This window comes from Crocodylus siamensis, chromosome 4 (assembly GCF_052110815.1).
Source record: "Crocodylus siamensis isolate JL-2025a chromosome 4, ASM5211081v1, whole genome shotgun sequence".
In the NCBI taxonomy this organism is placed as follows: domain Eukaryota; kingdom Metazoa; phylum Chordata; order Crocodylia; family Crocodylidae; genus Crocodylus; species Crocodylus siamensis.
In genome coordinates, this window is record NC_143398.1 from 64,216,406 (window position 1) to 64,231,064 (window position 14,659).

General features: G+C 41.8%; 1 protein-coding gene across 1 annotated transcript in view; it reads left to right on the forward strand.

The window, feature by feature from the left end:
- TBK1 (TANK binding kinase 1) overlaps positions 1-14,659 on the forward strand; it is a 43,954-nt gene that overhangs the window by 23,628 nt on the left and 5,667 nt on the right. The window contains exons 11-18 of the mRNA XM_090042439.1: positions 339-430; positions 3,259-3,360; positions 7,406-7,484; positions 9,445-9,566; positions 10,601-10,677; positions 11,023-11,062; positions 13,759-13,860; positions 13,952-14,048. Of these exons, the coding sequence (XP_089898565.1) occupies positions 339-430; positions 3,259-3,360; positions 7,406-7,484; positions 9,445-9,566; positions 10,601-10,677; positions 11,023-11,062; positions 13,759-13,860; positions 13,952-14,048 (711 nt within the window). The remainder of the gene's footprint in view (positions 1-338; positions 431-3,258; positions 3,361-7,405; positions 7,485-9,444; positions 9,567-10,600; positions 10,678-11,022; positions 11,063-13,758; positions 13,861-13,951; positions 14,049-14,659) is intronic.

The window sequence follows — 14,659 nt, forward strand, 5'->3', positions numbered from 1 at the left end:
TAGTATTTTATCATTTTCTGGATTGCTAAACTGCTAAATAAATTAGCCTGTAACTTTCCAGAAAATTAAATCTGAACCCCAAGAAAAGTGGTGTCATTCTTGGTTATGATAGACTTTTTCTTGTCCCTAACAAAGCGATTGGAAAAGCCATTATCACTTTAACTAATATAATGATTAAATTGTTATTTCTCCACCAATTTACTGGCAAATTTTGTGCTACCAACTTCATGTTATAATTTTTTCAACTGTTAATCATTGTTATTTTGTTATGATTCACTGACTTAAATTGTAAAGTTGTGAATGCTGAATTAGTACTTATATTTTTATTTTTCAAACAGGCAATAACAGGTGTTGTATGCTATGCCTCTAGAATTGCCAGTGCTTTGTTGCTTTACCAGGAATTGATGCGAAAAGGAATAAGGTGGCTAATGTAAGTGACTGTTTGACTTAATGTTGCCAAGCATGGTTTCTTTGCCAGACTTGATTGGGTTGTGCATAGCTGCCAGATTACCCTTCAGGCAGGGGAGTGAACTTAGGCCTATCCTGTGCAGCAAGGAATACAAGATTCACTGGTGACAGGGGAGAATTCAGGAAGGAGCATGGCTGGCGGATAGTTTAGGCCAGGGTTTCAACCTTTTTTAAGGACTGTACCCCCTTTCAGATGGGGAAGGGGAGGGTGCTAATGGCAGGGCTGGCCGGATGCAAAGCTGTTGGCATGCGGGAAAGTGGTGGCGCTGATGTGGACTAATGAATGGTGGGGGGCAGGGAGCTCAAACGCAGCAGGCACTGCCACCATTCACCACTCCACACTGCTGCTGTGCACCACTTCCCCGCACCACCACACATCCCAAGTACCCCCAGAGGATTGTGTACCCCCGGTTGACAACCCCTGGTTTAGGCACTTAGCTGGGAAGGGGAATGTTGAGTTCCAGTCTCTCTTCCTTTCATAATTTCTGCATTTTTGTGCAATGAACATTAAGTGTTAATTACAGAAACACTCGTGGGCTCAGGGACTAGGACTTAGTATTGACCCTCTTGCTTGCCTATGTATTAAGCTATGGGGTCATTCTCCCTTTTGCTTACTCACTTTTTGCCCCCCTAAATCCTGTGTTCCTTTCTGCACAGTAAAACAACTCCTGCAGGAGGGGTGGAGAGTTGAGCTTGTAACACAATGATTAGGGCATTCCTCAGGGAAGCAGGGAGATGTGAGTTTAACCTCTTCCATCTGAGGATGGAATTGAACCTGTATCTCCCACTTGCTTAGAAAGTACTCTAACCAGTAGGGCAAGTTAGAGGCTGGATACCACCCTCCTTCTGTCTGACTTTGTTTTATAAGAAAATGATAAGTCTTGTTCAGTACTTTAAAAGAACAGATATACACATGTAGGGGTGCACCGATAGATTTTTTGGACCTATACCAGTGGGCAATTTTTAACAAGCCTATCAGCTGATACCGATCTGATTGCCAATATGCAGCCCTGCAGTGTGAAGACCAGCATCCAGCTGGTAAGTCTGTTGTGGGGAGATGAAAGGGGCATGGGGAGGCAGATAGAGGGCCCCACAGTGAGGGAGGGAGTGGGGCAGGGGCAGGTGCTGCACGGGCAGGGCGGGGCATGGGACGGAGCTGCGAGCACCTTGTCTAGGGCACATGGGGAGAGGAGGGGAGGTGTGGCTCCCAGCACTCTGCACACCCTGGGGGGGGCTTGTGCCCCTGCATTCACGCGCAGGGCAGGCTCCTGCTGTGGGCTGGGGCCAGGGCTGTGCTGGGCTCTTCCTGGCAGGGGGGTTGGGCTGGGCTGCACTCAGAACAGGCGGTGGCAGTGCTGGTAGTAGGGGCTACTGGAGGAGGCTGCAGCCACCCCAGAATTTGCCATATCAGTGCTGCCACTGCCCACCCCAAGATCAACTCAGCCCAGCCCCCCACAATGGGAAGAGCTCAGCACAGCGCCAGTCCCAGCCCACAGAGGCAGCCCACCCTTGCCCCATGCTCAGATCCAGGAACACTCCCCCCCCCCCATGCCTTCCCAGGGTATGCATAGCTGTGGGAGCTCCTGTGCCACCCAGATGAGCCATTTGCAGCTGTGTCCTGCACCCCAGCTGTGCAGTTTCTGTTCCAGTCCCACACCCTCCCTCACTGCGGAGACTTCGATTGGTTTCCCCCCACCCCTTCCAACCCAACAGACTTACCAGCCCAATACTGCTCTCCACACTGCCGGGCTCTGCTCCTGGCTGCCTGCATGCTGTGTTGCAGTTGCACACATGCACGTGGCATTTATCAGCGACATTTATTGGCCACATCAGCCAAAAAAAGTTGATTGCCAATACTGTCAATTTTCCTTATATCAGTGCTGATCTGGTATGGGACCAATGTATCGATGCACCTCTGTAGACATCTACCCTCATTAGAGAATTTTGGGCCCTGAATCCCAAGTGGTTGGAAGTGCCTGCCTGCAACCCTGACTTAGGTGCTGGAGAAGGACAGGATTATAACTCCTGTGCTTAACATTTCCTATTGGCTAGCTCTAGGTGGCTGCTTTCTCAGCATTGTTTCCTTGTATTACCATTCAGAGACCCCTAACTCTCTTCATGCACTTCATAAGGCAGCAACATCCAACTCATCTGGCCTTGTGGGTAAGGGTACTGTGGCCAGATGCATGACATGGGGCAGGTCTGTGGGCTAGACTGGACCCACAGTCTGGCCCTGTATTCTGGACCTGGAGTGGGTGCTGTATGTGGCATGGTCCTGCTCCAGCTGCTGTTGACCCTGCACCCTGGTGCCCCAGAGTGGCCACTTCTGTTCCAAGGCTGTGCTGTTTGTGGCAGCTGCACCAGGATGCAAATTGGAATGTGCAACAGGCCAAGCCATCTGGCCCATGTGCATGCTGTCTGCAGTTCACTTTGAGACCCACAGGGCAGCTCCAGGGGCCAGATGATACAAGTCTGTGGGCTGGATCTTGCCTCTGGGTCATATGTGTGACACCCAGACACCTGACTCTCTGGGATCTGAACTTCACTCTGTAAGCCAGTTTCTTTAGAAATTATTTATTGTGGTGCCTGACTTGTGTACATCTTTAAGTCCTGTATATATCTAGCCCTTGCATTAATAATATCTTCCCAAAGTTTGGACTGTCGTTTTATGACAGAATGTGAAATCTTAAGAGAGGTTGCTCTCCACTAGCCGCTATTATTAGTGTAGGCAAAGTTATGCAATGAAAGAAGTTAAAGCCTTTTTTGATACATGAATGCTATGCTTTCTAGTGAAATAATCAAGGAAGATTACAATGCGTTGTTGCACAAGAAGACAGAGGTTGAGATTAAGCTGGATTTCTGCAACAGAAATGTTGAAAGGGCTGGAAAAATGTGAGTAGATGTTTTATATTACACTGTGGTTGAAACTGCCTGCTGTTATTTTCTTCAAAGGATGTTGTATTTAAAGATAACTATATTTACCATTTTTCCCCCACAGCAAATTAATGATGCTTTAATTAGAGTTGATTGTGACTTAGCCTCAGCATCAAATTTAGTCAGCAGTGGCTTGAACCTGCCAGTGAATGTTGCTACTTAAGCTAGTGGAAGAGACCACTGTTTTGTAGTTTGCTCTCTCGTCTCTGTCAGTCAAGATGTACCATTTGCTTAAGGAATTACAGTAAAAGCAGGACAAAGCAGTTGGTCACTCGCAATAATGCATTAGCCACTAAGCTTGTCCTATATTTTAAGGAAGAATAAAGAGCAGTAAAACAAATTGTTAAAAATCTGAGCTCCCTTTTGCAAAGAGAAGGTTTTAAAATTAAAATAGATGACTGATTTTGGTAGTGTTGGAGTCTTATTGTAACCAGGAAATATGTGAGAAGCAAGGATATTTGTGGATGATATCTTTTATTAGACCAGCTGCATGGCACGGGTTGGATAGACTTAGACGAGCTTTTAAATTTAGTACAGTCTTCTTCAGGTCTAACTTCAGTCTATTCCATCCCTGCACCTGGTAAGATATTACGCACAGAAATCCTTGCCTCTCACATATGACTGAATATAATATTTCTAGAAATATTACAAACAAAAACTGCATTAGAACAACATCATTAAGATTGGAAAGTCAAGTGTGTAAATCATGAGAAAATAGCAGAATACGGTTGTTTGTAGAATCATAATCTGCCATCCCCTTTTGAATCTGCTTCTTTTAGTTTCCCACAGGACCCTTGGCTAATGCAGCATAAACTTAATGATCAGCTCTTCAGTACTTTTCTTCTTTTTGTTCAGTGGGTGGTCCCTAGGCTATGTATTCTGATCTTGCTCTGAAAACCAAATTATTTTCATATTGGACTTACATGACACTTATCACTAGAGAATCTGAGTGCTTCACAAATGTTAATTAGCACCACCTCTTTGAGATGAAAGGATATTATTCTTACTTTGTATTCTCCCCAGAGAGACTAAGAGCAAAGCATTTGAGATACCAAGGACCTGATACTTCACAGTATTTAGTATTACATAGAATGTACAGGTTCAGAGTGTAACTACTACTCACTTTATTGCAGTTGTGTTTATAATTTCTGCAAATCAAACCCCAGGCTTTCTGGTGAGGTACAAGAAAAATGAGAAACATGGTTGTGAAAGTCCTGATTTACAGGACTCGTCTTTTTGCAGAGACAAAAAGCACTAAACTCCTCAGACCATCCCTGTTCTAATTCTTACCTCATTTACTACATATCTTCTAGCTTTTGTGACAAATGAGGCAAGGTTCCAACACACAGTCTCCTTTTCTATACAGCTCTGGTTCATCTCCAAAGTAGTTTTATCCCAAGCACTGAATGAGGCAAGAGTCCTAGAGAAAAATAATGTTATCATGCTATAAAGACTACGTGACAAAGCATAAGAGGGGCCAAGGAAGATAACGCAACCATTCTTAATTTTGTCATTTCCTAACCAATCAGGTGCTTGACTTTACAATCTTAATAATGCTTGTTTTAATGTAATGTTGTGTTTGTGAGATTTTCCAGGTTTCTTGTAAAAGAAAAAACCCTGCGATGTGTGGAATCTTACAGGTATCTCTACATGTTAGCAGGATTGGAGACTTTACATGTTGTTACATAGATTCTGCCATTTTGTAGAGTAACTGATACCAAAAGTAGGTTGTCATCCTCAGAGGCACCTGAGCAGGGTGTGGGGCTCAGGGCGAATCAGCCCCGCCTCCAGATGCGATGAAGCCAGTGGCGGATTTGGCAGTGATCGGTGGAGGGAGAAGAGGAGGGTGCCGAGCGGCCGGAGGTGCCAGATGGGGGGGAGGGAGCAGCCAGATGTGAAGCCGGTGGCAGCGTGGAGTCGCCGCAGATGCTGTGCCTGGCTCCACAGGGCCCAGGGCAGTCACCCCAATTCACCCCCAACTAGGGATGGCCCTGGTCATCCTCTAGGGTGGATGTAGCTGGGATGAGGCACTTTATACGTTTCACATCTGTCTGCTGATAGCAGAAGAATGGATCTCTGGTTTCATTCAAGGCTGCTCTGGAAGGGCTTTAGTGACGACAGATTCTTTTTCTGTCCTTTTCCTCCCAAGTTTTGACCAGCTTTCTGCCCTGTCCTCTCTAACCAGACCCTGTCCTAGTCTGGTTTCTACTCCTGGGGCTTCTCATTGGATCCATCTTTCCTGCCCCATTAGTTCCGCCATTTCTTTTTCCAGCCAGTCAGTCTCCCCAGATTATCTTTTTCCACTCCTATGCTATCCTCCCCAGAAGTCCATACCTTGTCCCCTCTATTTGATTCTGACAGCTTTGTCATCCATGTAGCCTGGCTTCATTTGGGCTACTTAGGCTGGTTGAAAGCACAGGAGAGACAGGCTCCCTATCTCCAATACCAATGTGTGGCCCCAGCAGCTCAGGAAGAATCCTGTCCAGTTTTGGACTTAGTGCGGACAGAGCCATCAGAGAATTTAGCCATTTAAGTAACCTGAAAAACTGCATACAAATTTAATTGTTTCCAACTTAACCACAGCTGAGAGAATTTTCAGAGGCCTGGCAAAAGACCCCCTGGCTATGTCCAGACAAGCATGGCTGTGTGGTATGTGGTGCTACAGACTTATCTGTAGCACCTCATACTGTACATTCAGGTGTTCTCTGTACTGCAAGGAAGCAGTGCAGAGGTTTTTTTTGACCCCTGGATATCCACCAGAGGCCAAAAAAATGCGTGGGGAAAAAAAGTGGAGTGGCACATGTGGCAGCAGCATATACCACCCAAAGCTGGAGCCTGACCAGCCAGAACCATATTCTGTTGCCAGCCAGGCTTTTTTACATGGCAGGATTGCCATGGCTGCAACTCCAGGAGGACCCCAGGTAAGGCTGCTAGGACCAATGCAGTTCTCGCCTCAGCCTCCCCTACCCCACTCGGGGTAACTTGCTGCACACTAGAGCATGCGTGGCATAGGTGTTCCCCAGGCACAACTAGTGGCAGCACAAGGTGTGCCATCACTAGTTGTCCCCAGGGAACCAAATGTCCACACATATGTGGATGCAGCCCCTCTGTCTAATTTCCAGTCCTCACTCCAAAGTGTGAGAATACTAGTACTTCTCAAATGAAAGGTGGATAAGGCGTGCATGAGTAAATAGCATTATTTTTGGAAATTGCTGTACTATTTTTAGTGGAATTTAAAAAAAAAAAAAAAAAGAAAATCTAATCCAAATGGTTAAATTGGGACAAAGTCCTAAGTGAAGTCATAGTCCTGGAACTAGACAGTCTTAATAATAAGTAGTGCTACCAGACCCATTTATAATATTTGATTATGACTCAATTATTTTAATATATATCAAAAGGAAAACACCTCCATCCATTGGAGAACTGGTGCTTGATGTGTCTATAACTACTATTTTTTTTAAGGATTTTTTGCTTGGCAAATTTAAAAAATAGACTGATATATTTAAAGCAGATAGTTTTCAGTTGTCAGCAGAAGTAACTTAGTGAAGAGCAGAAATGTTAGGATTGTGAGTCGCTGTTGTTTTTTACATTTGAGTCAAAATCTGGAGAGCAAGCAGGTGAAGAGCCTGTTCCTAAACTAAAATGTTTGGCTTGTTGCTTAGGAAAATGTTCATACTGTTTCTTAAAGTTAATCTAATGTTTCACCCCTTGCTAACCTGCTCAGAGTCCTACATATGTAGGTGTGGGGCTCAGGGCAAATCAGCCCCACCTCCAGACTCCTTCAGAGTCCTCAATTGCCTCTGAGGATGACAACCTACTTTTGGTATCAGTTACTCTACAAAATGGCAGAATCTATGTAACAACATGTAAAGTCTCCAATCCTGCTAACCTGCAGAGTCCTACATATAAAATTATCCCCAAACTGCATTATTTAACTTGTTTGTTGTATATTGACGTACACACAGTAATCATGTTCTATTTTGTTTCACTTTTTTCTGGTCAGGTATGAGAATCTACTGCAAATCAATTTGGAAACAACAGAAATGGATGAGATTTCTGATATACACACTAAACTGTTGCGGGTAAGTGTCTAAAGTCAAAGCCCTTCTCAAAACTAGTACTGTACAAAAGGCTGAAAATGCAGCCACATGATTTCTACTTAAGGCAACCTCTAAAGTTTTGTAGAAGTTTTCATGCTCTCCCAGAGGTTCTTAAATACCTATACTGAAATGTGGTTCATGAAATGTGGTTATTTCATGAAGGTAAATAGAGTACAGTACTCTCAATTAGCACAGGCCAGTGCTGCCCTTGAGTGGCCTTCCTGTTATCTGAAACTTTTAAGCAAATTCTTTTTACAATATTTTAATCCAGTTAAATATATCTGATATTTATATTGCCTTTCACTTTGAACAATTTCAAACTTGACATATGTATGAACCACTTTAAATACCAGTGTCCTTTGCAATCTACCCAGTGTTTTAAATTTAAGAAAAGGTAAACAGAAATGCACATCAACCAGTGAAGAACTTAATGTTTTTTCCCCAGGACAGTATTATAAGAAATAGAAGGTGGCTAATGTATATCTTTCCTGTAGGTTACATGAATCTAAGAAAGAATGAAAAATGTTAGCATAGCTTATAATGATCAGGCACAAAGCAGATTTTTTGCAGAGTATAAATAATAAATATATATAAATAACATAATAAAAATCCTTTAGGCAGCTCGTGGGAGGAACAGGTATGGCACATGATCATACCTAGTGCCCTGCAGCAATGATTCTCAACCTTTTTGATCCACCCTCACCTGGTGCTCACAGTGACTTTGCCCCTCCCTGTCCTCCACCCCATGCACAGCTCCACAGCCTCTCTCCCTCCTGATCATCAGACCCCAACCCTAACCCCACACTTGAATTTCTTGGTGGCAGCCTGTTCCAGGAAATAATGCAGCAAAACCTGATTGCCATGTTGTTGCATCTAGGCTAATTATTTCTGCCTTTCAACAGAGTTAATCATATCCACAGTACCATAGTAAGTGTCTCTGCTGCTTTTTCTGCTTGAGCCAGTGTGTATATGCTCAGCAACCTGGCTCCTTCATTTGGTGATGGAAGAAGACAGAGAGTTGACCAGCACCATCCTTGCTGCACCCATGCAGCCCAGGTGTTGTGAATCCACTGTTCTATAGGTCTTTCAGCTCTCCTTGTGCCCTTAATGCCTCGTTGTAGTTCAGTATGGCCACAGAGATAATAGCTTGTGCCAGGCCATGCAGGAAATTTGTAGTCAGGTTGACATACTAACTCTGTTTTGTCTGAGATTAGTCATTCATTGTCTTTGTCATGCTCATATGCCTAGTTATTTTGATACTTAAGCAGATTTTAATAACAGATTACAAAAAAAGAATTAAAAAATAAAATGCTTGGCACAAGATAGATTCCTTTGTTTAAACACCATACAAGGTTTTTCTTCTGCTGCTTTTCCTCTCTTCCTTCCAGCAGCTGCATGGAGAGAGGGGCAGAGTCCTGCAGGGACAGATCCGGAGGATGGTGGGGTGTTGGAATTCTGCTTTGAATTCTTCTCCACCCAGAGTTTAAAAACAGCTGCCAGGCAGTAGCACTGGCATTTCTATTTAGGCAGTGCTAGTGGAGTCAAATTACTTTACTGCTCATTACCTGATTCCTGCTAATTACTTTACACTCCATAGTGAATGGTCTGGATGTTCAGTTAATGATCTGGATGTTCCACTAATCAAGCTAACTTTTTTTTCCTACAGCAGCTCAGCTGTCTGTTAGTTATTTCTGATCTCTCTTCTATTTCATAGCCCTGTAGACTGTTTGTTTTTCTTTTTTACTCTTCAAAATCTTGGATCTGCCCATGGAGGCCAGCCTTCATGAGCATCTGCAGTTTCAGCTTTTGGCTAAGTAGCTAAGGGTTAAAACATGTAGTGAAATTGTTAAAACCTTATTCAGTAATAATATAATTGATCCAGTTACTCTGAAGTAATTTTTGATGTGTGGCAGTGGTAGTAGTTGAATGTGTTCTTTTGTAGCTTTCCAGCTCTCAGGGAACAATAGAGACCAGTCTTCAGGATATCAAAGGCAAACTCTCTCCTGGTGGGTTGCTGGTTGATACCTGGGTAAATCAGGAAGGTGCACATCCAAGAGACAGAAAGTAAGTGACAACTTTATATTCATTATTTGAATGTATTCCATTTCCTGTACTGAGCTACACTTGTAATATCCTTATGAATAAATAAAAATACATATGTTACAGAGACACATACACAAACAGAATTATGAGCAAGAGTTAAGACTGAACTTAAGTTTATGCAGGTTATGGAATCAGGGTGTTAAATTCTTGCTCAGTAATCTGTGTAGTATTTGTAATCTCTATTTAGAGTCTCGGATCTGTGGGGTTTTCAGGTAACTCTGGTAATAAGTTAAGTTTCTGGTAATCTCATACCTGAGAGCTCTTACTAGCTTTCTTCAAGGGCCAGCAAGCAATTCCCCCTCCCCAAATTGCACTTCTCACAATTTTTGTTGTTGTTACCTTTCTCTGAAGCACTGGGGCATTGCCCACAATGAAGACTGGATTTTTTTCATAGAATGATAGAGCAGTAGGGCTGGAAGAGACATCTAGAGATCCTGTAGTCCAACCCCCTGCCTGAGACCACATCATCCCTATTCAAACTATCCCATACAAACCATAATCTAAACTCTGCAGAAGACTACCATCAACGGAAGTCTTTTTGCCTAGAGTGCACTGATCCTCCTGCTGATATTTGGTAAACTCAGGTTCCTGACTGAAGGGTTTTGCTTTTTCCTCAGGGTCATATTGGTTGTCAAATTTGGGGTTAAGAAGCAAATTTTCAAATTGGGAATGTCTTCTAGGGTGTATTTTGCCTTCCTGTGTAACATTGGCCGTAGCCTTCTTCCTGGGACATGCTGAGCATATGTTAAGCAACAGCCTCCCTATTATTGCAGTGGCAGGGTATTGGCAGTGTCCATTTCCCCTGATTTTTTTTTTTTTTTTTTTTAAACTATGGCAGGTTTGTAGGATGTTCTTTGTGTTTCTGGTATTGCGCTTTGTAGATGTAGATTCCTTGAGTAAATGATTGCCTGTGAATAAAGAGGACTGGACTTGGTAAATCATAAACTTTCCAGCCCTATGTAAAATTAATTTTAATTTAACCTTTTTTCTTCTAGTCCAGAGAAACTGCAAGTATTGCTGAGTTCTATCACCGATATTTATTATCAGTTCAAAAAAGACAAAGCAGAACGTAGTAAGTAACTTTCTTACTAAAAGTAAATCAGGAAATGATTAAGAGTATAAAAAATAAATCAGCTGTCTGTGTGTTTTGATAGTCTTTTTAGCAATGGGGAGAGGTGAGCGACAGTGAGCCTGTTTTGCAGGATAGCAATTAGGGGAACCACCTGAGAGCATAAATAAACTATAAACTTGTTTTTTATAAATTGAAGCAGCTGTTCTAAAAGTAACTACATGTGTATGCTTTCCATAGGAGAGGGAAATCCATACCACTGATGATGGCTGTGGATTTTTTATAGTTTATTGGGGATGATGACTACTGGAATTAAGAATAATATCTATAATCTTCTCTGATTTTTAGGACTTCCTTATAACGAGGAACAAATCCACAAATTTGACAAGTGAGTGAGTTTTAGATTGCTTTTAGAGATTCACTCATGCTTTCAGGTTGCATATTTTTCCTATTTACCCTTTCTTCTGGTCCCCATTTGATCCATGTTGTAAACTTTGACAGGACTGCATCTGTTGGGTTTTTTGTTGTTGTTTTGTTTTTTTAACTTCTGTCAAGTACCATAACTTATTTATTGTAGACAACATATAACACATTTATACAATACATTTATTATTAGAATTTGCCGCTGCTTGTGAATAGAATAGTGTTATTAGTAAGCCTGTGAATGTAGACAATGTTACCTCCAGGCAAGGTTGGAGATATGGACTTTGTTACAGGAACTCCAAAGTTGTATAAGTGTGCCTGCTGTTTGCAGGAGCAAAAGAAAATTCAGTGCTTATGAGAACTTTATTATGTTTAAATCAGAAGTAGCTTCTGGTTACTAATAAGAGCAAGGTTAGTTGACTAAATCATTGTGTTAATTTATTCTTCAGAAAATTCCATGTGCATAAAGTAGGCATTAATGTAATTCCCCATCCCTCTAACTTGCTACCTTTAAATGGTGTTTACAGAGTTTTCCCTAAAATCACTTGCTGTTACTGCCACCAGTGCAGCACTACTCATGGGATTAATGGTGGAATCCTAACATATATGGAACATGAATATTTCTAACCACAGTGTCATTTAACTGCCCAAAAGCAGTTCTAAGTAGGGTAGACACTAAGAAGGGAGAAAGAGCTATTCAAGATAAATGAATAATGTTGGCAGAAGAATAAATTATATTGGAAATTATAACTATTAGGTGAATGAGGCTGTGGCATAGCTTTCTGATAAGTGAAATGAATGTATAATAGGAGTTATGGCTGCTTACAGATGTAAAAAACAAAACAAAATGGCGCTTCACTTTAAATTCCATGTAACCCTGAACTGAGCCTAGCACGTGGCCAGAAGAGGCATCAGTTTAGTTGGACCTGGCTTGTACAGCATCTTTATAGATCAGGCACTGAGTAAATCAGCTATTAGATAAAAGTGCCAAAAAGCCCTGCTGAAGTGCCTGATCTATGTAGGAGACCCTTGACATTTGTGGGGGATACATTCTCATATCCCCCGTGAATGGCAAAAGCCACGAATAAGACACTGTGTTCATGAACACTGTCTGCATTCATGACCACAGTGCCCCCAGTGGCTGGGTGGGGGAATGGCTGCGCTGGCGGTGGTGGGAGTATGGCGGCAGTGGCAGTTCCTTTAAGCGTATTAAGATGAGGGTTCGGCATTCATGAATATTTGAAACCACGAATGCTGAACCCATGAATAGCGAGGGTTTCCTGTGTAGCAGTTGCAGTGCTGGGTCAAACTAACAAGCTGCTGCTTCTGGTAGAGCGTGTTTAATTCTTCTCCCCTTCCTTCTCCCTCCCCCCCCAGTGTCTGTCAGCAATCTGTATAAATATATAAAATCCTATGGCAAGGTTAAAAAACGGATGCTGCTGACATGTCTGTGTTAGGTCCCCTTAGAGCTGTACCACCAGTAGAAACTTATTTATGAAAAATACCTGAAGTAGATTAAGCCTGTGCATCTAGTAAAGAAATCTTTGTACTAGCAGGTTAGTTGATCCTAACAGAGTTTATATTCATGCTTTGAATACAGATTTTTTTTCTTCTATGACCCTGTCCTTGGGAAAATTCCAAGTCCTTTTTGGATCCTGATCATATTCCATTTTACTCCATGTACCCTGAGAAAATCGCTAAAGGTGGCATAAAGTACTCACTTATGCCTCTTCAGTGATTTTGATCCTGCTGGCCTGAGAACACTCATCTTTCTGTTTACAGTAGAATTATACCTTGGGCTAGCTGCTTCCCTAATTTTCCGTGTAGCTTTTTATCACTGAATCAGTAAGTGAGCAGTATTTGTTTTAGTTGCTTTCCAAATGAATAACAGGTGTGGGCTTAATGAGAAACCGATATTCTGATTATACATATATTCCTAGTTGAGTAGTAACTATAAATCATGCAAGACTTTAGTTTGCAAAATGCTGAAAGCTTCCATGTGGTCTCGGTCTTTCAAAATTTCACATCGCGTGAGTCCATGTTCTGTAGTATATACCTGTACCTGTGTGTTTCCCACCTCCCAACATACATGGTTAAGCAGCTGGTGTATGAGACCATTGCTTATCATGCTGAGTGGTATTATCTCATTGTTTTCTACTGTTTCTCCCTCCCAGCTCTGCCTGTATCTGTGTGTTCTTTTGTTTCATAAAGTAAGCTCTTTGGGGCATGAGAGTATGTGTACCCCACCTTGGACAATGCAGTCCTCTTCTGTGACTGGTTCTCCTAGGTATGGTCTAAATACTGATAAAAATACTAATACACTTTACCCCTTCTGTTTGAATCTAATCAATCATTTGCTTTATTTAAATATATTAAATGTAAAGAATATCACTGAACAGTTTAGTTGCGGTAGTCAGACATTGCTTCAAATAGTACACTTCATCTTCTGTGATATTGTTTTTGTAGTATAACCTGTAGTTCATGCAGCATACTAAATTCTTGTATGTTACATTAATAGACAAATAACTATTGAAAAATGCCACTCCCCTCCCCTCCCCTCAATTTTGACTCCGTATATATTTCAGCTTTAAAAAGTTAGTTTGTGAAATGAGGTACTGGCAGTGGTATAACAATGTTCTTTTGACTATTTCTGTATTACAGGCAGAAGCTGTATTTGCATGCCACAAAAGCCATATCTCTATTCAAAGATGAATGTGTCAGCAAGTATGATGCATTTCTGGACAAGGCTGAGGATTGGATGAGGCAAGAGATTGATTTTGTAAAGTTCAACAGTGTTGACAGCATCATGGTTTTATGGTTGCCTTTTTAAAAGAAAATTTATTTTTGTTTCCAGAAAAATGCTTCATTTACGGAAACAGTTACTGACTCTTACCAACCAGTGTTATGACACTGACGAAGAGATATCCAAATACCAGGACTATATAAATGAGGTACAATGTTCATAAATTGTGTCCAGTATTTAGACTGAGCAAAGGATTTTATTCTCCATTGTGCATCCTCAACAGTAGTGACCCGACTTCTTATTAAGTTCCATTTAAACTTGTGTAAAGCTACTGAAAGCAGTAGAGCTGCAGAGATACAATAATTTGATCTGCAGAAGTTTTATTGCTGGTACTGATGCACAGACTAGATCTAAACCAGTCTGACTCTGAGCCCAGGATAAATTTACAAAGGTTTTTTTTAATTTAAATCTGAGCATTAAATCTGAGGATTTGATATAAGAGCATTGAGAAACATTTATCTGTTCTTTGTGGCTTCTATCACAGTAGTATCTGAGCACCTTAAATATTAACACATTTATCTTGCCATACAACAAGGTAGAGAAACCTTTTGTCCATTTTACAGCCAGGGTCAAGAGTGGGGAAATTTGAGGCACAGGAAGATTGTGACATACTCAAGGTGTCATACAGTTTCTGGCAAAACTGGGAACTGTACCAGGGTTCCTGTGTCCCAGGCTAGGAACCCTGTGGTGTCATTTTTACTGTCACTCTTAAGTAAAACCACTCTTTAAAAGCCATATAAAATTGGAGGCAACAATTCA